Source organism: Mastacembelus armatus, chromosome 11 (genome assembly GCF_900324485.2).
Source record: "Mastacembelus armatus chromosome 11, fMasArm1.2, whole genome shotgun sequence".
NCBI lineage: Eukaryota > Metazoa > Chordata > Actinopteri > Synbranchiformes > Mastacembelidae > Mastacembelus > Mastacembelus armatus.
The window spans coordinates 15,707,808-15,732,681 of record NC_046643.1 but is presented as its reverse complement, the minus strand read 5'-3'; the positions used below and the strand labels follow the sequence as shown (position 1 = coordinate 15,732,681).

Below are 24,874 nucleotides of genomic sequence, written 5' to 3'. Positions count from 1 at the left end.
AGTAGACTAATAGAGTTAATTGTTTCCTGTCTTTTTGCTCTGCTAAGCTAACTGGGCATGCCTTCATTTTTAACACAGATATAGGTGTTATCAGTCATAACATATTCAGCAAGAAAACTATTCAGTGTTTATACTTTGAGAAATGACAATCGAAAGGTTTTCATAGTTTATTGATGGGAAGTTTCAGGTTACATCAGGCTAGACATTATAGGAGACTACAAAGCTAGCAAACTAATCGTCTCTTCAAAGAATAGTCATTAAAGAATCCAGAGAATCCTTGAATCTAATATTACCTGCATTATTCTGGCTCTGTGTGAGTCATGTGTTTCAAATACAGCAGTTAGTGGTGAAGTGACGCCTGAGTTTAAACCAGTGGTTCTCATCCAGTGAGTCATGGGCTGCTGTAATGGAGGTGTGGATGTGTGGAAAGTTACACCTAGTTTTTACATTTATGGAAGGTGCCAGCACTGTCACGCACCTTTTACTGCAGGAATACTTGTATACTCATGTGTGTGATTGAAAAAAATGCCAATTTTGTATTTTTCTTAAAGAAGTACAAAATCTATGTAGATGTCACTGATGTTTTGGCGGTGATAATCTCTCTCTCTCTCTCTCTCTCTCACTTATTCTTGAATTGTTTTTGGTTTTATTGTGGACACAAAGAATGTTGCAAGTGACATATCATCAAATGACTTTGTCACGACTAACTTCATTTATCAATTTTTCTTGCAACTGACTGACTGCTAGATGTGACTGCTTGCAGTGTAAAACCAGCTGAGAATCACTGGCTTAAAAACTCCTTTTAGAATAGCAGGCAAAGTGGCATTGCAGCAAGAGGATGCACACAAATCAGCTATAATCATGCACAGAGTCTGATGAGATAAATGTGATCAAACAATGTTGAACTGGCAGACAGAAGGCTTCTCATCACGACAGTTCTCGTCAAACCACTTCCCACGGGCAGACCCGGACAGGACGGCACAGTTCTGGGACGGGCCCCCATCAGGCTGAGCAGACCGGGAATTGGATGTGTCCCAGTTTTTGTATGTGATGCTCAAGCCGGTCTGGTCCATCCAGGTACCCTCGTTCATCATGTCATTGATCCCCAGCCAGACCTTCTCATCTGGGCCAATGCTCTGGCGGACATATTCTGTGAGCTGGTCATTCTCATTGCTGGATATGGGTGTACCAAGGACACCGCCCAGGGAGTTACAGTCTTCACTAGCAGTGTGATAGCGTTTTCTCACAGGGTCAGCTAAGAAGCACTTTTCATGGATCTTTATGCCTTTCAAACAGACTGAAAAGGGAAATAATGGTTAGTTAGAAGTAGAACTTGGTTTCTGAAGACAAGATATAAAAACAAAATCCTTAGTGGTGATGACAACATGATAGAAAAGGGGCATTTTATTAGTCTGAAGATTGTTGGATTTGTAGGAGCAGCTGGAAATCACAATGTGTTGTTGAAAGTCAGACAAGTGTTTGCCATGTGCAGTGCATCTTAAAATGTGCAGTTCCAAAGAGTACACATGTATGCTATCTGTCTATGATACAGAATTAAATGTTAAATGCTTTTTTGCTGCTTTATCTCATTTAAACTATGGCCCCTTGTAAAAACCCAGTTTCACCTGTCTGCAGGGCCTGTTGTTCCTTCATTAGGTTGAGCTCCTGGACAATGTTGTCAATTTGTTTTTGCAGGTCCTCAATAGCAGCATCTTTGGTTGTATCTGAGGCCAACATCACCAGGACACAACAATATTCAGTTCAACTGTATGAAATTCAGTAAGAATTTGAATGTGAAAGTGAACTGAAGAATAAGGGAGAAGATGAGGAAATCATACAAATAAAATCAAGAAAATAAATTTTGATAGCAGCATCACAAAACAATCATAAAAACACAATATCCAAATAATCTGCCATTCATTCTATTGGTTGTGATAGAGCTGATGTTTTCTATATACCTTTTTTCACCGGCTTCTTCTTCGGTGTAGTCTGCTGAAACGAATAGTTCACCAGTAGTAGTACTCCCAGCAACACACACACTCCTTTGAACTCCATGGTTAGATCTGCTGAATGAGGCTGCTCCAACGTGGATGCTTGCAATTTATCTCTCTCTCTTTCTCATTCCTCCCTCTCATCCCTCAGAACAGGGAAAAGCAGTGAAGTCCAAAACTGCCATTTGCAGGAAAAACAGTCTGACCTCAGGAGCCTTAAAGGATGGTGTGTGTGTGTGTGTGTGTCTCATCTGGCTCCAGATAGTACATGTGCTGGGCCAGAGCTAACCAGAGCCAGGCCTGGAGAGCAGGTGGAGACTGGCAGACAGTCTAGGGTGGGACAGCACATAGCTGTTATAATATAACCAGCTTTCATCAAAGTGTATGAAAAGACATAAACACTGACTCATCTGTTGCATAAAGGTTATATTTCCGGACTCAAAAGACTGCTTAAATTATAACACATGGAATAAGTCTTTCTTTCCTAAAGGTTGTCCAACTGGTCTTTTGGAAGTATGGCCTCACTTGGAAAAATATTTAATATTTTCAGGTGTTTTTGGCAACAGCTGGACCCTGAAGTTGCAAACTGTAATCTCTTTTACAGCTTTAAAAATACTCATGTAGGTACTTGACAAATTATACCTACATTAAAACATTTTTTTCAGTTTATAAATCATTTTCTGCAGGCATTGTTTCATTTCCAATTCTCCAATGAGAGCACTGGCCATAAATAGGGGTTTGTTTTGGACCTGTGTACACACCCTACAACAGTCTGAGGGAAGAGTGGAAACAATCCACAGTCACATCTGGACTTTGTGTAAGACTTCTATTTTACACAATCCTCAACTGACACGTGGCAAAGACAAAAGGACACAGAGACTGGACTACTGTGCAACTCTTTTGTAAGAGTTCAGCACTGACTTCTGACTTGATAACTCACCAAGATATTGAGTATTATATTCTGAAATCTTAAATAGCAATAAAAAAAGTATACCTCTGTAAGAATGTTTGGCAGGCAGACTGAAGTTGTAATAATTCAAACTCAATTAGATGATCAACAGATAAAACTATCTTCAGATGAATGGTTAATGACAATATTTATTATCATTTGTTTCTCCAAGTAGATCCTTAATAACTCTGGATCACATATCTTCCACACCAACTGCAGTATTATGATTCAAATGCCAATCAATGTCCAATAATTAGTCTCATTTTGTGGGTGAAAATGTTTTTGGGCAAACCCAGAACTGACATCTACAGAATTGTGTTACAGCACATTAAATCACCAAAATAGAAATATTTACCCACATTTAGTAAAGACAAAAGAGAAGCAGACTGTACAAATTAAACATTTTATTAAAAATATTGTGTATACACACACACTCATAATGTATGTACAGCTTTTGATCTTAACCAAGAAAGCCAACTTTCCGTCGTGTCTTTCCTAAACTCTCCTCCTGCTGCAGCAACTTCATGAGCGGAGCATGAAGAGCTTTCCCAACACGTTTACCTGCCTGGAGATAAAATATTTCAGTACCTCTCTGCTGTACAGCATTAATTTTATGCAATCATATGTGTTCTTTTCACACAATAAAGTTATATCAAACTTCTAATATATTATCCACATGAGAAAATAACCTGAATACTAGGTCAAAGTCAAACTGCTACTGCTTTTATACAACAACAAATAAATAAAATCACATCACATCATGGTAATGTATCATCTGTGGTAAGAGGAGGACAGATGGCCATAGAGGAGGGCTATACTCACCTCTGTCATTTCAAAGATGCTCTCTGGGTCTAGGCTGCCTCCCCCCACCTTCCTCATGCAAGTGACTGTGCCCTTGTGTGTGACAGAGATGATCAGGCTCGCCACAGAGCAGGCTTTCTCCTGTAGAGTCGCATCCACCACGTGCCTGTGGCCCACCTGCAGAAAAACAGGCATTTTCTACAGTATGTTTCACTGTGTAATGATAGGCTTTATAAATTCTTTACTTCTAAGTATTATCAAGTGTGTTTACCTTGCACAGAGTCACAATGCAGGGGACATTTTCTACATTAAGTCTCATACAGTCATACGGGTCATCTGACAGCTCAATTTCCTTCCCTCCTTCATCATCAGCTGATATATGCACTCTCGGAATTCTGTCAGGAAGGGAGTCAGAGCACTATCTATAAGCTTATTCATTAACATGAAAGATGTGGCTTCTGTATGGGATCATAATATTAACAATCCAATCAAAAAGACCCTAACAAATAACAATATGACACTTTACTTACTTTGTGTTGAAGAGTGCTGCTTTGATAGCTATCGACATGGCATCGTACAAGTTTCCATCACACTGCAGGAGCTGTGGAAACAGATAGGTGCAGTACTACCTTTTTACATATACAAAGTGACACTGGTAATCGTGTGAAGAATGGAAAAAAGAGATCTTGGGATTTGTGTGCTTAAATTTTGGATTGTTTCTGTAACACATTCTCGAGCACTAGCGCTCACCAGCACATCCACATAGAGCACCCAGCAGTGTTCTCCTGCACTGATGCAGAGGCTCTTCAAGTCCATGCTGTGTTTGTTGTTGAAGACTTTGTAGAGTGTATTACTCAGCTCTGTCCCTAGCTCCTCACCTCCTCTGCCCTCAAATTCAGGGGTTGCATTTGCAGAACTAAAGATGAAAGGAGTACAGAACACACAAGTGGCACAGAACAGATAATACAACACTACCTCCTACTGGCAGGGGATCTGTACAACACTACAAAAACGGTTCAACCATTATTATGCTTTAACACTGTTTTACACACTGTGTTCATATGAATATTTTTAAATCATCCTTGATATGCTAAGATTTAATCATCACCATCAGTACAGACACTTTCATCTTTCACTCCAACAGAAAATGGATCATTTTGATCAAGGACATTAGTTATAACATACTTGTTAACAGATGAACCAGTTTTATTTTTAAGCTTGACAGATGTGTATATTTTAGGCAACACCTATACCAACAATTGTTTAAAATGTGATATAATCATTTTTAGTGAGAATTCCTTAAATTTGAGACATGACAAGATACCTACCAGTCAACAAAGAACTCCAGATAACCTTCATTTGGCACCATAGGCTTTGGTTTTCTGATTTCTGCTTTAATGCCAACTAGAACTGCTGTGTGCCCCTAGACAAAAACACGTACCAGGAAAGGCATCATATATAAATTAAGGTAAAGAGTTAGCAAGAGAGACTAATATATCTAACGAGAAGACGTGTGTGCGTGTGAAATGTGTTGGGTACACAGATGCAAGAGGCAGAAAATGAAGTCTTCTGCTGAACATACTCTATAAATGTTATCATTACCAGTGTGACTTTGGCTGAGCCGTCTGTGTTGGACACCATATCAGTCTCTATTTCCATGTGCCTGTAGTCCTCACAGCCTCTTCCATCCACTCGTAAATCATCCTGATGACAACAATCAACATGTCAACAGACTTAGCCAGTGCTAACGCAGCTAGCTCTGTGCCGCTGTTCTCGTAGCCAAATAACTGTCGCGATATTTCTGGGAATAATTTAATAATGAAGAGTAGTGAGCTGAAGGGAGTTACGGAAGAACTTACCCGTATACCGTGTAAAATGTACACTTTTTCAGCTTCGCTAACTTGCACTGTTGCCATAATGTACAAACTCGCGAAACGTGAGTGCCCGGCGCTTGTTTTCTACGTCATAAGAAAGGGCCTGCTTTTCACACCCGAATGTCCCGCCTGTGTAAATTTCTACGCAATCCTTCGGAAGACGGACTCCACCCAACCAGTGTAGCACACGGGCTGTGGTGCTGAATAAAACAATGTCCAACCCACAGTTTTTTTAACGAATTTTTCTCTGCGCTATGACCTATTTTATGTCTGCTTGTATAAATTTATTAAACAAAACTTAATATGGTGTTTAGCTCTTCTTATAATCTAGGTTTCGGACAGTAGCAGACATATACTCAAAGTAATGTTTTCAGCATACCATTTGTCGACGTTAGTAAGTAATTCGGAGACAAAAGCCCGGCACAAATTGTATTTCCAAAATACTAAACTCTGATTACGCAATTTCAGAGAGGGAAATTAGGTTATATCAAAATTGAGGCGGGACTTGGGCTCACGTCAGTATTTAACTGTTGAACCTTCAGTGAGGGCGTAACACCTGGAAGATCAAACTCGGGGCTCGGTTGACCAAACATGGCAGGACTTCCTGGTTGGTCTGCTGCTGCTGTTTGGCTCTGACTGAGAAAGAAGTACCGGACTTGGGTTGTTTTCAGGCTCGATCCACGGCTGTAGCTATTAATAAAATAAGCGAATTGTCTTCTCTTGAGACCCACACGGCAGTGAAAGCGGGAGCGGACCCCGGAGCCGTAGAGAGCAGCTGCCCGCGGATCAGTGGGGTTAGCTGGGGCTGAGCTAACAGACGGAGCGGTGGAGGGTTTGGTGCGTTTTAACTCCACAAGGCTCGAAACTACTCGACATCCTCAAGAAACTTTAGTCGACAAGCCAGGAGAGTGCGAGGTAGGTGGTCAAACTCACTAAACCTGTTACCCATGAAAGCGTTTAACGTAATCTGCATTATACGGTCACTTATAGCCTGTGACTGTGACCAGACACGAACTACTGGAAATCCAGATGTCTTAATCCAGCTGCCAGAGTTACTTCACATGTCACAATGACTCTACAGGCCTAATGTGGTCAGGATACTTCCCAGCTTCTTATAGGTCAGTTCAAAAGCAGAAGAGACTCAGAAAGTCTCTTAGTCTAGAATAACGACTACATAGTGAGTTTTCAAACATATCCTAGTTTATTTCTTCTGTATTCACCATTAATACAAATCCACAAAGCATGGAAAGAGTGTATGCCAAGCTGCCATGCTTTCAGTTTGTTTTGTATCATTCTAGTAAGAAAAAAATGTATAAAAACCATGATATCACCTTAAATAAACGGCTGATTAAAAGTCATATTCATTTTAGTAGTTGTTTACAGGGGTATAATAATGAGAGGAATAGTGGGGCTCAGCTGACAGATCTACGTTTGTTTTTACTTACAATTTAGACTTTATACGTTATTCACATTCTTACCAAAGTATGTTGCTTGAAACCAATAAAAAAGAGTTTTCCAGAGTCCAGGATGTCTTCAAGTTTTCCATGTATCTCATAATACTTCAAAATACACAATACCCTGCTATCAAAATATGTGACTGTAGCTATTTAAATATGTGGCTCTATCTAAATACTTCATGCAGAGTGTAAATAAACTAATGTTTGCTAGGATTCATAAACAAGCTACAGAATTTGGTGAAATACTGGTTTGTTTTGCAGTATTTTAGTAAAAACCATGGAAAAATGATTTATTTTTCAGTTAGCTTAAACGCCTTAGTGTAATATGCCAGTTTAGGGAGGCATGAACCAACAAGATCAGACTTTTTAGTATGTTATCAGTAACAATCAGTAAGTAAAGTCAGATTTTTTCACCAGGTTGTCAAATCTATGTCCCTCATCTTTCCATCATATGTTGCTTCATGCTTCCCATCGTGCTTGTCAACTGTCAGTGGCTCTGAAATGCATTCTAGCAGGGAGTCAGATATACCCATACATTATTAATTGAATATCTGATTGAGCCTTGCATACATTTGGAGTATGCTCAATGCTGCAGTCTAAATCTGACATTTTTCCGTACTGTTTCTTATCTTGCAGCACTGCAGAAGCACCAGTGTAGGGGCATTTCAACCATTCTTAACTATAATCTCTTTGGCTGTTCTGTAAGTGCTTCTGTTACAAACAAGGCTGTTAGTTGTTGTCATTGTAAAAATAGCTGTTCACTGAGAGTAATCAGATAGACTCATTCTCCAGCCTACTACAAAAGGAGTCATTGACCCAGCTGATAGTTCTTGATGAACCCTGATTTTGCAGTTAGTTTCACTCCAGGTCTTTCATGACGTTTTATTGTTATAGGTTTCTGTCTTGGTTAATCCTTTGAATTTTCAATAAACATTGTTTCTCGGGCCATCTTAGGTTCTGTGTTTCTAATAGAATGAGTTGTTAAATCATTCCGCATAACAGTTAAGTTACAGTCATCACCCTCAGCGGAACAAGTTTTGCTTGAAATTATCTACTCTCACCTAGATCTGATACATACTGTTAAACTCTCATATTAATAGCTAACAGGTAGCTTGACTGATAAACCTGTCTACCAAGGATTTCCCAAGATCTTGAAATCACATGAATGTTGTTTTACAGTTGTGTGTAAAAGTAAATGTCCTTGTTAGGAATTTGTGTGACTTCCTCCAAACCACAAATTTATTCATATCTTCTGTACCAGTAGTACCAATGATGATAGGTGTGGATCAACCAATTCAGGGTAATAAACTCAACAAAATCTCAACAATCTCACAAAAACGAACAGTTCAAGTAGAATTTAAAGAAAACTTAGTTATATGCAATACAGACCTGTTGTTGTCATAGTTTAAAGGTAAAGATGTAAAATCTCATATAAGGGGACATGAGTGGTTATGTCCTAGCTCATTTTTGCTACTTTACATAATGTGTCTTTAGCAACAAGTAGTTTTATATGGATTCTAACTGCTTTGTTTTTGAAGAACATTACTTTAGTATAGGTGCTTCATTTTACTGTTTACTACCACTTGAACAAAGGTTTGGATTATGATCAGGATCTGTCAACATCAAGTGTGGCATTGTTTTCCATTCATTTTGAGACCTCATATGTAGCCCTTATGATGTAAGTCTTGGGCTGTGCTTAGGCACTGTGGTGCATCAGTATGCGAACATACTCACTGTGCTAACATGTTAATATTTACCATATTTACTGCCTTTGTTAAGGATGTTAATGCTAATTTTTGCTACTTAGCAGTAAACGCAAAGTATGGCTAAGGATCATGGGAATGTCATTAGCTTTGAAAATACTTGGTCATAAAATACAGAAGGATGGATGTCATCTAGTGATCTAGACCTGGGCTGATTTTTTTTTTTTTTTTGGTTCTAGTTTAATCCAGATATGATTGACTTTGATTAATATGCTCCCAAACATGGTGTGGGAACGCTGTATCGTTTTCATTCTGATTAAATTCCTGTCCTTGGGGAACATGCCTAACTGCCAACATGACTGGCCAAGCCCTAATTAATACGGACATAAAAGTGAGATTAGGTTTTCACTCAGTTAAGCCTAATGGATAGATTGATTCCTCAGGAATGACCAAGCAATTTGATTACACTCACTAGAAGTGCAGGTTTTAGTGAGAAGGGTGCTGAGGTCCTTCCATCCCCCAGGAATTAGCTGTTTAATTCCAGTCTTTTTTTCACTTATAATAGTGAGTCTTATTTTTGGTTTTCTGACATTTTGGCCCCTTTGAAGTCGCATTGTCATTGTCTTCACATGCAGACCTGCTCAGTTGCTTATTCATAAGCATCGGTCCAAACAGAGCTGGACACACACAGGCTCAGTGCAGCTCAGGACAACTGTGTAGGCCTTTTTTTGTTGAAGCATTGTTTTGTTTTGCTTTTAAGGCCAAATGGTAAATTACAGGTCTCTCAATCCATCTTTTTGATGTGAGAGGAAATTGGTGTAGCCTGTCAGGGTTAGACCTGTCAGTGTTTGTTTCTCCTTCATGCAATGCCTCCTCCTGTGTATTGTCTCAAGCCCTCTGCTGATTCACTATTAGCTGCTGTCTGTCTTTATAGTCCTTGAGGATGTAGTGCACATATTTAGTCTGTTTCCAGCAACTCCTAATTGCTATGGGACAACACTGCTATACTGTGAAAAGGCAATAATGCAGACAGGGCACTTAAAGGTAAAATTTAGGAACAGCAATTAGTTAATTGAAAGAAAATTATCATTATATTTTTAATTTTGATATTTGAATAATTGTTTAGGCCATTTTCAATGAAACACTCTGTCTATACCCTCAACTGTGAGAGTGTGTTGTATGAGATAGGAAATGAGTCATTTTTTGGCTTTGGACCATTGGTTGAAAAAAAACATTTTGGGGAATTTTTTTACTATTTTATGACATTGTATAGAGCAAAAGAAGAATCACTTTAATGAGAAAATAATCAGCAGATTATTTTATGATCATTGGACACAGCCTTGTATTTCTAATGACAACGATCTCTTGCCTAATTATGAAATTCCCTTTTTTTTTCCTTTCATTTTCTTCCCATCCCTCTGCTCTGGCTGATCCTCTCCATCTGTCTTATTACTCCTCTCAGTATGTGTTTGGAGCCACAGGCACCGTAGGATGAAGAACCCCGCTTCCCGCACCAGGGACATTGAGCGGCAAGCTGGCTACCTGAAGCCCGAGCACTGTGTTCCTCCCCCACCCCGCACGGGCTCCGACACCATGTGGTTCATCCGCGACGGATGTGGCATTGTGTGTGGCATTATCACCTGGTTCCTGGTGTTCTATGCAGAGTTTGTGGTGGTGTTCGTCTTGCTACTACCGGCCAAGAACGTGGCCTACAGCCTCTTTAATGGGGCACTCTTCAATGGCCTTGCCTTTCTCGCCCTCGCCTCTCATGCCAGGGCCATGTGCACAGACCCAGTGAGTCAGACTCTAGATTCAAACTGTGTCAGCTCTTTAGTTAACCGGTTTCTCTTAGTGCTGTACAGAAGACTTTGACTACTTTACAAGAAAAAATGATTAGTCAGATAATACCCCAAAATAATGTGCAGCTATTTTTATAATTAATTAATTGTTGCTTTTCAAGCATAAATGCTAAACATTCTTATCTTCTTTTCTGGTTTTCTTCATCTTTTGTGATATCATTACCCAGTTGGTGCCTTTAGCTAATAATATTATAAGACAGTCGATAGATATTTGAGCTATAAGATTTATGGTAATTGATTCATTGTTCACTTTGTATTGAAGTTATTAACATGGCAGGTTAAGTGAAAAATTTCTTTCTGTAGGAACTCCTTTTTTTGGATAATAAAAACAGTGATGGCATGCTTTGTTATTACACCTTTTCTCCACTGTTTTCCAGGGAGCTGTGCCGAAGGGAAACGCTACCAAAGAATTCATCGAAAGCCTGCAGCTCAAACCAGGACAAGTGGTCTACAAATGCCCCAAATGCTGCAGCATCAAACCTGACAGAGCTCACCACTGCAGGTACAGCACTGAGTGTTGATTACTAGTTTTCTCTTCAATTGCTGCAACTCTTAAAATGTTAAGATGTGGATCTGTATGGGAGCGTTCTGCTGAAGTTGGCACCTTGCAGAAGGAAGTCCCGATGACTCTCCCACTGAGGACTCCTCTCGCCATCTGTGTTTGCTCCTGCACTGGCTCTCCAGCCTCCCCTGTGTGTGTGTGTGTGTGTGTGTGTGTGTGTGTGTGTGTGTGTGTGTGTGTGTGTGTGTGTGTGTGTGTGTGTGTGTGTGTGTGTGTGTGTGTGGCTTTGTAGAGAAACTGAACAATATCTCCCTGTAGACTCTGCAAGTTGATAATAAGGAGTTTCCTTTGTGGTTACACGTTGGTTTCCCTGGGATTTGAAGGCATGAAAGGTGCAAAAACATTGCAGTGTAATTGAATTGTAAAGCGAGTTCCTCTATTTCAAGGGCGAGGCAGTATGGTTTGAATGAATCATATGATTTTATTTTTATCTTTTTAAATGTTTTTTTTGCTGAAGAGTCTAAGTCATCCTTGCGGGTGGTTCAGATCATACACCACTCTAATGACACAATAGAATAATATTTCACACGCATGACAGGAGGTTCTTAAATATAGATTTGCCTCTGAAAGTACATTAGCAAAGCACATCAGTGAGTGTGATTGTCAGATGATAAATCATGAGTTGTCAGGCCTTACACACCTCATACACATAGCTAGACATGTACTGGCCACTATGATTAGGAGGAATCTGAGTTTGAAAACTGTTCGTCTCACATCAGATTGTTGTTTTTTTGTTGTTTTGCCTGTCCAGGGATTGCAGCCTGTCAAGGTCACAGTCTCTCTGTAATAGTTTTTTATTTCATTGTGTCATCTTGATAATGTATCTTTGTACCCACAGTGTGTGTAAACGCTGCATCAAAAAGATGGACCACCACTGTCCCTGGGTGAACAACTGTGTCGGAGAGAACAACCAGAAATACTTTGTGCTCTTCACAGTGAGTCTTTGACCACCATGCCACTAAAATACATAGGAATTCACTTCAGTAGGATGATTCTCATATTTTCTATACATCTTACATTCACAATTGTAATTGTCTGGACTGTATTCTAACAGTTTTATATTGCAATGCAATGGGCGTGGCCTGTGAGACTGTTAAGGAGTTTCTAATAGTGTCGCTGGTTAATGTTTTGAATGTCTTCTGCTGTAATTGCTGTTCCAGCTCCAGTTTTTTTTATGGGTAACCTTCTAGTATTGTTAGCTCGTTCTCCTTATCACTATAGCTCTACTGACACTCTTGGGAATGTTCAAATTATGACCTGCCCTTTTGGGTACCATTAATGCACTGCTCTCTGGGGTCCTGCCCTCTGGTGTCTAAGGGGCACAAAGAGCACGGAAAGAGAAAGTTCTGGGCTGTTAGCCATGATTCACGCAGCTTCTGTTACAATGTAATGACTGTAATTGTGAATCCATTATGGCTTCTTGATGTATGTGTATTTTTTCCAGATGTACATTGCACTAATATCCTTCCATGCACTGGTCATGGTGGCCTTCCATTTTATTTTCTGCTTTGAAGAAGACTGGACAAGTAAGTATCATACTGTATGCTAGTAGTACAGTATAGAGACCAGAGGGTTCTTACCTTTCAGTGAAATGCAGAGAGAGCAGTTACTTTTAGTTGCTAATCAGAGACACAGTGGTAAACTAAACATTTTATGCATGTAAGGTTATAGACAGCTAACAAAGTTTTTCTGTTTTATCTCTCTTCTTCCCCCTCTTCACCAGAGTGCAGCAACTTCTCTCCACCAGCAACTGTCATCCTCCTCATCCTCCTCTGCTTTGAGGGTCTCCTTTTTCTGATTTTCACTGCAGTCATGTTTGGGACTCAGGTCCACTCCATCTGTACCGATGAGACGGTGAGTGAAAAGAGCAATGTTTTCACTTCCACGTTACTTTTTTTTGTGCACCTCGTACAAAACAGAGTCTCAGTTGCATGTGCCCAAATATTCTAATTGTTGGGTTTAAGCTTTCAGGGGGTATTGTGCTGTGAGGTTGTTCTTTATCTGGAGGATCAATACCAGTCCTCTGTCAGAAGCCTTCCATGTCCCTTTAAGCAAGACACTAAATCCCTACCAGCTCTCTGGAATCTGAGAATATGGCTCTATTATTTGTTTATTTATTTTTACTAAATTCTGTTCATATGAATTCAAGATCAGAAATAACTTTCACCAACAGCATTATCCAAAGTTTCAGGTATTTTATTCCCATAAGCAGAAGAGCATCCAGATGGGATTTGCGGATCAGCTCTTGCATCTGTTACCATCAGATGGATAAAATTTTTGCATATTTAGTACAAGATAACTTATTTTCAAAACAAGACCAGTTTACTTTAACAAACATTTAAAATAAAGCAAAGTTGGACTTGTTTCTTTTATTACATAACCTTTATTATATAGATTCATTTGTCCAAAGTAAATTACAGTAAGTGCAATTAATCTCCATAAGATCAAGAGATTTTATTTCCCCAGACTCTAAAAGACAAAAGCTGGAATAATGGTGTGCATATTTTTATAGGCAGTATGCAACAAGATGCTGGACTTCATCACAAATTTAGAAATCAGAGAAAGGTTATTTAGTATGCAAAAGTGTTGAGGATCATGTGGTTTATATCATTGAAAGAAAAAAACACTACAGTCAAAAAAAACATAAATTCTAGGATGAAACAAGGGTTTTAAATTGGAACTAGTAAAAACAACATTTAATGTTTTGGCAGTTTTATTGACACCTGTGGGAAGAGCTGTGTTCCACACTTTTAATATAATGCAGCAGCTGCAGAAAGACTGAGATTGCTTTAGTAGTAACATAATACACATCTGATAGGGTGCAAAAAGTGAACAGAAGCAGTGGGTCTGATATCAGTGAGATGAAGTTACAAACAGGAACTCTGGATTACATGCATTATCTTATCCTGTGAGACTTTCATCTTTGTGAAGGTAATTTGAATCCATCAAAGGATGGCAGGCTCCACCACTAACAATGAATGCTACTATACCAAAGGGTAATTGCTGAATGTAAATGCATTGAATGCTATTGCTGAAAAAAGTAACATCTGTAAATAGTATCTAAATGTGTTTTGATGTCTCTCTCATCCTTTAATTTGTACCATCTTTCTACTGTTGCATCACTAATAAAAGCATGAAATGCCCCAGAATATACAAGAAATTGGTGACAGTATTATAAGGAACATCAGACTTAGAATAAGAGAGAAACACCACATAGTCAGTGGTAGTTTAGTTACCCAGGCACATAGGTAGGTCTTTTAATAGAAAAAATGTAGTGCAGCTTCTTGTAGTTTGCATATGATGGTTTTGACTTCCCTAAATATAAATTGTAGTGAAGGTTAACCATTCTACAATCATGCAGTTTGTTGTTCACTAAGTCATATCGCTGGTGTGCTGTCAGTAGGAGGAACTAATTCACTTACAGCCTCCACACAGGTTGAGATTAGAACATTTTCTCATAACGTATATGCTGAAACCACCCATGAGGATGACTCACAGTGTCATAATATTCACTACAAAGATCATCTCATTCAGTTTCAGTCTAATGGAGCCTGCAGCTCTCTGCTGTATCTGTGGGTTTTTTTACCTTTGGTATGAGAACCTTCTCCTCACTTTCTGACGACCGTTCAAAGGGATGTTTGAAGACATGGTTTTAGGGTACTGGTTAGAATTAGGTTTCAGCTTGAGTTATAGTTAAGATTGTGGTTTGGCATCTAGCCTGTGTTTTGTTTTTTTTTTTCCACCTCTCCAAGTGACTCAGAAAAACACCCTGATTAAGATCTTTTCTTGGTGGTTATTTTTTGTTGGAATATTAAAATTTAAAGAGACAGAGTTATATTCACAGTTGATATTCTACATCTCTGTTAAACATGATTCAGTGCTGGAAACTCACCCTTCCCATATGTCTTACCCCTGCAGGGTATTGAGCAACTGAAGAAGGAGGAGAGAAGATGGGCCAAAAAGTCTAAATGGATGAACATGAAGGTGGTGTTCGGCCACCCGTTCTCAATAGCCTGGCTGAGCCCTTTTGCAACTCCTGACCATGGCAAAGCAGATGTGTACCAATACATAGTGTGAAGGCCAGAAACTAAGCTGAGTGCTGATGCTGTGAACTGAGGCAGCCCTGGTCTGCCCTCCTACTGGCTGGACATCAGTGAGCATGGACTCCTCCTACCCACTTCTACATTTTCTCTCATTTTTTGATATTTCAGGGTGTTCTGCTGTAAACTATTACATTATTTTTATATATATTTTTACTTTCCCATTTTACTCATTTTCCCTCTTGGTGCTGACTGAGACTGAGTTTTAGCTGTGAAAAAACAAAAGGCGCTCTACAACGAAAAAAACATCTCAAACTAATCAGCGACAACTTGACAAGAAGCATCTAATAAGAGCTGGTAAACAACACCAGGAAATTGATTTTGCTTGCAGTTGAGTAAATGTCCCACAATACATCTGATAATGCCTGATTATAACACTAAACGGTGTAACGTACGCCCAGGATGCTTTCGTTTAAAGCAGCACAGTCCAGACACCAGGACCTGGTTTTGTCTGCCTCTAATTCTTGTGGTGATGGTCTCTCTTCTTATTTTGCTGCACTTCTGTCATCTAAATAGTCTTTTGTGGGATTCTATGGAAGATTTGCCTTAGACCAGTGCATTAGTGAATGGTATTATATGCTGCTTTTTAAGAGATTTCTATTATTTTGCCTTAATTTAACAGACAGGGTGAGACAGGATCACATAGGTTAATACAATTTTTAAGCATTTTGTTGTATTCTTCTTTGATGCCAGTGCAGGTCAGCTGGGAAGGACCATCAAAGGCTTGAAGACAGAGAGCAACAATGGATGCGCAGTGTCTGAATTAAAGTCATAATTCTTAGTTGATATGGCATAATCAGATGGTAGAAAGTGCATTTAATGAAAAATACATTGCTTCCTGTGATTGCTTCACAGTAAAAGTGGCCTGGTGTTTTTCAGGTTGAATGCTTTTAATGTGGAGCAGCAGTAGGAAGCGTTGGGGCTGCAATAGAAGCAACTCAAAGTAAAAAGTGAACAGCAGCCAAGTTTCCATCGAAATTTAGTCTTAACACAATTTCCATAAAATGGCAAAAGATGTGTGTAGGTATGTAATGTGCTTCCATCCACTTCAGTCATGTGAATATTCATGGTTCAAGATTAAACATTGCAGAAGAAGAAGGTGCAGCAAGATGGTTTACCTTTCAGAAAATGTAAGAAATATTGCATTTATGTTTGTCTCATGTATTAAATTAAGGAACATAACTGTCTTCCTATGACTTGAGGTAATTGCTGAATGTGTATACGTGAATTATGATTTCAGGAAACTATTAAGGATCCTATGTAAACACAATCTTGTAGAAGGCAGCATGACCTGTAAAATATTGAAAGTGACGCGTCAAAACCACCAGACAGGATGGAAACTCTCAGTTCATCTCAGATGAAAAGACGTGGAATAAAGCACGTTGCTCTCTCAATGCACTGACTCTAAGTTTAATTCACTTTCAACTGATGGTATTTGCCTGTGGATGATTCAGTTTGCCACAGATTGTGTTACAGAGCCTGACTGAAGAATGAAGAAGGATTACAGAATAAAGTGATTAAAAATAAGTAGGTGGAAAATGTTCATGGGGACATGTAGAATTTTTTTATCATCACAGCTGTTGCCACTCGGAAGAGAAGCAGCAGTGATAATGCTTTTTGCCAAATGTGTTTGAAAGCTTTACTATTGTATGTAACACCCTTTTGAAGATGTGGGAAGGAATTTGAGCACACGTTGCCAAACTGAATGCTTCATGAATGGAGGAACTGAGACAGGCAATTCTTTCATCAATGCATTGTCAAGAATAAGATTTTCTTAGACTTTTAGAATTACTGGAGTTTTTAAAAAGTCAAAAATGTTATGACGTGGAGATATAACAGGTGCTGTTCAGTTTACACATACAGTACACTAGTTTCTTTTTTTTTTGAGTTGTACGATATGGTCTGTTAAAGGTATGGAAACTATTTGCAGTACTTAATGTGGACCACATGCTGTTTTATGTTCTCTATTTGTTTAAAAGGGAATAAAAACAATGTCTATGTCACAACATTTTAGCTGTCAATATGTTCCTGACACTAATGAAAAATTACTTTTATCTCCTTTTTTTTCTCTCAATATAATTATAAAAAGATTATGGATAGCATTCACATAATTTCATAAATCATATTCCACTTATGTATAGAAATTCTGTGTCTGCTCATCGATTAGGCCATGACTGCCATAGAGAGTCGGACTTCGTAACCCGAAGGTTGTGGGTTTGAGTCTCAACTTATCTCAGGACTGGCTGGAATTGTTGGTGGGTGAGTGAATAGCTAGCACTCTCTCCACCTTCAATACCATGACTGAGGTGCCTGAACCCCCAACTGCTCCCCAGGTGTTCACAGTGTGTGTGTGCGTACACTTGGGTGTGTTAAATGCAGAGTGGAATTTCCCAGTTTGGGATGAATAAAGTAAGTTCTGAATCTCATCTAAAACAATTAATTCCTTATTTTTGCAGAGGCAAGCTAAAACAGTTCAAGTTGATTATGCAGTGAGGCAGGTTGGTTTCTCACAGGGTGAAGCCAGCGAGAGAAACAATAACTGAAGGTCAAAAGACCGTACAGTGTGCAAAGTTATTGTCATTATGCTACCTCTGCTCTGAGAAAGTATTGGGATGAATTTCTCAATTATTGCAAGAGAAACAAGAATAGATAGAGTTTTGAAGTTTAGAGAGATTAGAGACTTTCATTGAAAGGGAATCCAGAAACAGATAAGGGACATTAAATGTACAATAAGAAAACAGAGTTATGAGGAGCCAGACTGTTTTGAACCATGCTCTGTGCCTGTTTATTTTTGCTTAACTATTATATGTTTCTTTTGTTAAACAGTTTTTCCTGTCTGTTGTGCACAGCTAATTACATCAACTGGATATAGACACTCAAGGCTACTATCCAGCCCCATTAGCTACAGTAAGTATGCTCTTTATTAGACATTACTGTGTTTGAATACAATGAAAAGACACTGAGCTAAATGAGCTTAAAGTCCTTCTGGACTGAAGGGAACAAAGCTGTTACGAAAATGTACTGATCGTGCTCCCACAGCCAAAATATCTTGAGTGATGAAGACAAGAATCTGGTTTGCCATATGAGATGTTTATTCAATAATTTAACAGTGTTTCTCCTCTCGGTGGAGATGACAATTGCACATCATGTTTCCTATTAACAGAATATATTTACACTTTTACAAATGTCTGTTTCCCATATTTGTAAGACACATTATGAATGGTTTACATCAGAGCAGTGTATCTCCCTCTGTGTTGACAATAATGTGAAATTTCTCGGTGCAGCAGCCTCTAGATTGGTTGCACAGTACCAACAAATTAATGCAGCATAAGTTTCTTTTATATAATAGTCCAACTCTTAAACTGAACAAAGAAACATTGTTCTCCTCTAAGACGCACTGCTGTGATGACCATGAGCCTGCTAAAATCCTTATTGTTTTAGTAATTCCTGATGTATTTATTGTGGTTTCAATGTTTAGCTCATTAAGTTGTCAATGTCAACCACACTTTGTCAAGTCAAGATCATATTTCAGTGGTTTTCTAATCTTAGTGTTTGTGTTTGCACACCATGCCGCTGTCACAGCTACTGCAAAAGCTCAGATTAATTATATTACAGTGAGAGTGGGTTCACAGGTTGATGGTTTACCCTCGTATCATGCCAGGCACCAAAATAATTCATAATTAAAAGCAAAGGTTACAGATACTAAAGGTGTGTTGAATTTTGCTTATTCATTTTCTTGCTGTGAGTCAGAGCGAAGATCGATACCACTCTCCTGGCTCTATGGCAAATTTGTAGCTGGAGACTGGAAACATGGGGAACAGATAACTATCTCTAAAACTGACTTGACTTTTTCTCATATCTATCTGTTAAATACAAAACTATACCCACCAGTCAGTCACTATTCGGTCTTTCTGCTAAACTAACCAAACCAGCTGCTGGCTCCAGCTACATATTTACCATACAGACATGAGAGTGGCATCAATCTTCTTGTCTAACATCTGGCAAGACAGTGAAGAAGTATAGTTTCTCCAAATGTCTTACTGTCTAACAAACCCGGGATCTCAAGACATGGAGGCACAAACAACTGAATTCACTTCTGATGTCACTGCATGTGTGGTGAAAAGTCCTCTCTGCTATAATAAAACAACAGCCAGCCTTTACTATGAGAGCTGAATAATCACATTGTCACTGCAGTCACATTGACAGGGATACATGTAAATCACATAATACCAAACCTGCACCGCAGCACTTGGAAGGACATCTAAAATATTTGTGCGTTGCTGCTGTGTCATATTACTGACAGGTGTTATAGCTACCGTTATGCATTTATATTATGATATGTATCCAAACAGCAGATTGTGATTCTTTCAATAAAGCAGCCTTTGATGTCATGTTCAGGTAAATCCCTGTATCCTACAGCTGACTTATGCCAACAGAACTGTCTCTCTAGTAGCATGTATTGCCATCAGTTATTAATGCTCAAAATTCTTATGATGTTACACATATCACAGTGTTATGAGATTCAAAGGATTTATAATGTTCTTGCACTCTGACAGTTGCAGGGATGAAAGAGGAAGATTTTAATGAAGCCACATGTCTAAGAAGAACCGGATGAAACTGCACATGCTGGGCACATCAAGCTCAACAGGCAATCAAAAAGGCTTTGTGACGTCTCTGACGCTGGAGACACTTTGGCCACTTAAGTCACAAGCTCACATGGGACGTCACTCTGATGTGAAATGACGCCGCAGGATGCTTTGGTGTGAGAGACCTTGCACACACATTCACACTTCTATCATGAAATGGAAGACCAGCTGCCTCTGAATCGAAACATGTCACGTTCGTTTCTTGAGGTTAAGGTTTAAGCTATCAAGAAAGGCAAAGAAAAAGCAAAAGAAAGACTCAGGCAGAAAGCGTCTTACTAAGGAGGACGAGGCTTTCAGCGCTACATTAGTAGGATTATTATTTGTGAAAGTGCACCTAGTTAGCTGAGTGCTTCGTTTATAACATCGCCTTGAGCATGCATAAAATGCAATGTCAGTGTCGGATGTTTACAGTGAGTGTCATTGTAACTTAAGGAATGTGTGAATTCAGAAACTTTGACCTGTAATACATAATGCACAGGCTGATTTTGTTAACATCATGCACAGAGCCAGTGATGCTGTTTGTCCACTGAAAATCTGTCAGTACACACATAGGTCCTCAACTTCTATTCATTGTGTGTATCTGGTGCCTCTTTTGAACCAGTAATTCAACATTTTGGGAAATATCCTTATTTGTCTTCCTGCTGAGACTCAGATGAGAAGTGACTTCACTCTCATGACTATACTGTAATGAGAAGGTACAGCCAGAAGCTCATTAGCTGCACCTGGAAACAGGTGGAAACAACTAGCCTGGGTCTGTGCAAAGGTACCACCCACACAAATATCTAACGTGTTAGTCTAATCATGTAACCATCAGAGGTACGTGTAGGTTGATTTTGCAACTTTTGGCCTGTTTCAGATTAACTACTTCACCTGTTCATTTTCATGATAACTAAAGTAACAAGCTGCTGGGCCTGGATTTACATTTAGTGTATAATGATCTTTTCATCTAACCGAGCAGGAACACAAATGAGTATATTTCCCAGAATGCCAAACAACTGTGTCTTCCCTTTCCTTCAAATCTGTTTGGTTAGATCATGAGTTGTCGTGCTGTTGTTGACTAAACAGGTTCAAAAAGTAACATAAAGCTAGTATATTTTTGCTTTGTTGTAAGCCTGGAGATGAAAATTATTTTGGAGCTTCTAATCTGGACAGAGGCATCATTAGCTTGTCTCCACTAGTCAGACTGTAAGCCCTGATTTTAAAAATACCACAGCTGAGCCAGCAGGGTTTCACAGTCTGACTCCAAATCATTTTGTTCAAAGAAGAAATATGGTTTTAAGCTGAACAACAAAGCCAGAAATTGTTATTGTTATTGTTCTTTCACATTAATGCAGAAAGATAAACTTAAGTCAATAAATGTACTTTTGTAAAAGTAAATCCTGCCAAACACACACTGGCTAACTGTATAATCAGATGACTTGCCAGCTGGAGCCAGGCTGACCTGACCTAGTGGAGACAAGGCCTATTATTCATCCTTAGTAACTGTGTTCTGTTGCCCATCCTGTGGTGAAACCCTCTGCAGTACCAGCAGCCCAGAGAAAGTCAGAGAGATCCCAACCCACCACAATGTTATCTGGGCTTCACCAAAAATGAGCTGGCCCAGGAAAGCCTGCAAGGAGAAAAAATCTGAGATTCTCTTTGACAAAGTAAATGAGTCTTTACAGTTTAAATTAAACTAGACCAATCAGCATTTTCTGAGGGACATTTGTGAGCGTAAGTACGTAATTAGTCAAAAAGTCATTGTGGTTCAAAGTGAAATATTTTTTTAAAGCAAAATAATATTGATACGGTCATAAAATGTCTGTCACTGTTTGAAATGAGGGTCTTCTGATGCTGCTTTTGATATGAAAATAGAAAATAAGCAGAAGCAGTGGTGGTGGCAGCTCCCTGCACACATGCATTTCCATCAGGAAATGCAGATTGGTCTAGATTCCCAATATAGTTCAGCCTAGTTTCTAAAATAAAGCAGTTCATATATGGAAGAAAGTATGTATGGTCACTCTGAAATGAACTTACTGCACTACAGCAGTAGAAAGTACTAACACTACAAAAAAAAAGACAAGAGTAAGAGAACCTGTAAAAGAGGCTGCTACTTACGGAAGATATGAAGTTGGAGGCGGTGGTGGTCACAGTGGTTCTGGTGGAGGAAGAGGAGTACCTGAGTGCTTTAGCAAGGAAGGTCCACATCACAGCATTGCATGTGAAAAGTAGCCCACCACACAGCAGCCTCAGAGGAATATGGAGCTGCAGAACAAAAACAGAACATTTATGATGACTCTAGTGACGTAAACACTGTGGATGTTTCATCCCATGACTCTCCATTCATCCATTTTAGGTACCACCACTTATCCCGGCACATCCAGGTTTGTGTTGGTCTGGACCAGTGCCAGCTGACATTGGGTAAGAGGTGGGGTACACCCTGGACAGATCACTAGTCTGTCACAGGGCTGACACTCACATTCACACCTACAGGCAAGAGTCTCCAGTTAACCTAACCCCAAACTGCATGTCTGGACTGTGGGAGGGAGCTGGAGTACCCAGAGAGCACCCACACAGACAGGGAGAACATGCACACTCCACACAGAAAGACTATTTTAAATCACTTCCAGATAAAGGTCAGCAATTGATGTTTCTGCGTCAAACAGCTGCCTGCAGATGTTTCTGACGTCATCTGGTGCAGAGCGTGAAGGTCATGCAAGAAACCTGCCCCCCTTTAGAAACCTGTCCTTATCCACATCATCAACATGACACGAGAGACTGCATGTTACAAAATACCGCGGTAACACACAGACACGAGGTGCAATGACATTCAGCACGCGGACAAGACACCACAGCGCAGCTGCATGGGCTCCCCCGTGTGATGCTGCTGATGTTGCTGATGCTGAGGGAGTCAGGGAGGAGAGTAGAGGCGGGGACAATCCCTCAACTTCCTCCCTGAGAAATCACCCCGTTAGCAGGCATCCTATAGACAGAGTCACAGCCATCCTCACTGTGTTAATAATAATTCACTTCACTGCGGCGGTGCCTCACCCGGTCACAGGCGGTAGTTTCGTCCGCTTGTCTAAATTTCCGCTGCTCTCCCCATGTCCGGAGTCCGGTTTCACAGACTCCCTTCAGGTAGTCGGCTCCGAGAGACAGTTTGGCCGAAGACGACGCCACGGCCGCGAGGAACCCCGCCAGCAGTGCATAGAAAACTCCCGGGAACATGTTGGTGATGACAGCCGAGGCACATAATTTTCTAATCCGTCTTTACATTTCTGCTGCAGCTGGGCCGGGATGAGCGGTCTGCGTGGTTCTGTGTCATCACACGTTTCCCTGCACTTTCTACCGACAGCCGTCCGGTGGCAGTCACGCAGCACATGGTCTACTCGAAGCAGTGAGGTGGTTGGATTAAACCGCCTTTGTTGCATTCTGGGAATTGTAGTTTTACAATTTGATCAGCTTCCCGAATGCATTGTTATTATAAAAGGAGTGTATCTAAAGCGTTGCATTGATGAAGTATAAAGTATTACTTCATTCGGCATTCTGATAAATGTAGTAGAATAAAATGTAATATTTCTTTCTGAAATTAAGTGGAGTAGACATTTGAAGTAACATAATGTTGAAATACTTTAAAGTAAAGTACATGTGCAAACCAATCCTCAACAGCAGCAACAAAAAGGGGTCTCCAAACCAAAATCATTATAATGTTTTAATCATATATGTTGACTACAAGAAAACAATGTTAATCAGAGTTTGACTTTAAGTTCCCCCTGTTCTTCTATTAACACTGAGTGGACAAGAGGACGATCAGTGCTAATATAATGTACTCGAGTGTGGCTGGAGAGCAAAGTACGACTCTGCTACTTGATCCACACTGCTTGATAAGAGTCATTACATTAAAACCCAACAGGTCTAAGGAGTATGGGTGGGAGGCGTATGTGTGTAGGCTGTAGATACTGCACATATACACCCATACATCTTTATTTTCTTCTCTGCGATGAGCCTGTCAAGGAGGAGGAACCAGAACAAGGATGAATAATTCTCCTAATTAGGAATTGTCATGAATATGACAACAACTCCTTTGCAATGTTATTCAGAGTGTTATAATAAAGACAAGAATTAGAAGAGAAAGACGTTCACCACTTCATCAGACTTGGGAGCAGGACATTTGCCTAATGTAGACAGAATGGCATCTGTATTGAAACTGAACTTATTCAGTTATTTAACATGTATGTCACAGTGACGTATAGCATGGATCAGTGCCACGTACCAGGGCATTTATATTTTAAGATAGTTTGCAGTTTCTGTGAGGAGCTTTTATATACAAATACACAAAAGTGAAGAAAATGTGTTTAAAAACAGCTCAGATAGAATAACATGCTGATTTTATCTTGATGCTGATACGTTTGTACTTCTACTTAAATATTTCTATTTTGAATGCATGACTTTTACTTGAATTGAGTATTTCTGCACTGTAGTATTGCTACATTCTTAAGCAAACAATCCCACTGCTTTTTCCAACACAGATAAGAATATTTACTGACATGTCCTAGTCAGTGGGTCAGCATGTATAATACCTGAAACCAACGCAGTTAAAATTGCAATCAACCATGACATATCGAAATGTCCTCAAGGAAAAAAGCCATTAGATTAATTAGGTTTTTCTCAAACAAGCCAAACGTAAACTCAGATTGGTTTTCCTGGCCAGCAGGTGTCTCCAGTTTGCTTTAGAAAAATACGTCCACATCCACACCAGTCTGCTGTGGATGGAAACCATTAGCCTGGGACCTGTGTGCTTTTAGTTCTATACTGTGAGTTAGTTTGAAATACAAACTCTTTTTTGTGCACTGCATTCATTGTTTGTTATCATTATGGTGAATTGCCTTTCTGTCCTCTGTCCTGATATTTGTGCACAATAAGAGCACACACATTAAGTTTCACACTGACTTT

General features: G+C 39.6%; 4 protein-coding genes across 5 annotated transcripts; 1 reads left to right on the top strand and 3 right to left on the bottom strand.

The window, feature by feature from the left end:
- Positions 1 to 152: 152 nt before the first annotated feature.
- LOC113126385 (tetranectin-like) lies at positions 153 to 2,214 on the bottom strand. The gene is made up of 3 exons (XM_026300371.1): positions 1,959 to 2,214; positions 1,626 to 1,724; positions 153 to 1,297 (listed from the first exon to the last, which is right to left on the bottom strand). The coding sequence occupies exons 1-3, from the start codon at positions 2,053 to 2,055 to the stop codon at positions 891 to 893; spliced, it is 603 nt and encodes a 200-aa protein (XP_026156156.1). The 5' UTR covers positions 2,056 to 2,214; the 3' UTR covers positions 153 to 890.
- Positions 2,215 to 3,329: 1,115 nt separating this feature from the next.
- On the bottom strand, positions 3,330 to 5,885 carry exosc7 (exosome component 7). The gene is made up of 8 exons (XM_026300454.2): positions 5,601 to 5,885; positions 5,344 to 5,445; positions 5,070 to 5,164; positions 4,492 to 4,657; positions 4,272 to 4,342; positions 4,013 to 4,136; positions 3,763 to 3,918; positions 3,330 to 3,505 (listed from the first exon to the last, which is right to left on the bottom strand). Exons 1-8 carry the CDS (start codon positions 5,655 to 5,657, stop codon positions 3,401 to 3,403), a joined length of 876 nt encoding a protein of 291 aa, XP_026156239.1. The 5' UTR covers positions 5,658 to 5,885; the 3' UTR covers positions 3,330 to 3,400.
- Positions 5,886 to 6,150: 265 nt separating this feature from the next.
- On the top strand, positions 6,151 to 16,690 carry zdhhc3b (zDHHC palmitoyltransferase 3b). Of its 2 annotated transcripts, XM_026300453.2 has the most exons (8): positions 6,151 to 6,530; positions 6,606 to 6,733; positions 10,238 to 10,569; positions 11,012 to 11,136; positions 12,035 to 12,131; positions 12,641 to 12,722; positions 12,920 to 13,050; positions 15,115 to 16,690. In XM_026300453.2, exons 3-8 carry the CDS (start codon positions 10,267 to 10,269, stop codon positions 15,271 to 15,273), a joined length of 897 nt encoding a protein of 298 aa, XP_026156238.1. In that variant the 5' UTR covers positions 6,151 to 6,530; positions 6,606 to 6,733; positions 10,238 to 10,266; the 3' UTR covers positions 15,274 to 16,690. The 2 variants fall into 2 exon arrangements, with proteins under 2 accessions (XP_026156238.1, XP_026156237.1); XM_026300452.2 differs by lacking the exon at positions 6,606 to 6,733 and having other exon boundaries at positions 6,155 to 6,530.
- Positions 16,691 to 20,861: 4,171 nt separating this feature from the next.
- tmem42b (transmembrane protein 42b) lies at positions 20,862 to 23,245 on the bottom strand. The gene is made up of 3 exons (XM_026300633.1): positions 22,973 to 23,245; positions 22,040 to 22,186; positions 20,862 to 21,551 (listed from the first exon to the last, which is right to left on the bottom strand). The coding sequence occupies exons 1-3, from the start codon at positions 23,147 to 23,149 to the stop codon at positions 21,408 to 21,410; spliced, it is 468 nt and encodes a 155-aa protein (XP_026156418.1). The 5' UTR covers positions 23,150 to 23,245; the 3' UTR covers positions 20,862 to 21,407.
- Between the last annotated feature and the right edge of the window lie 1,629 nt (positions 23,246 to 24,874).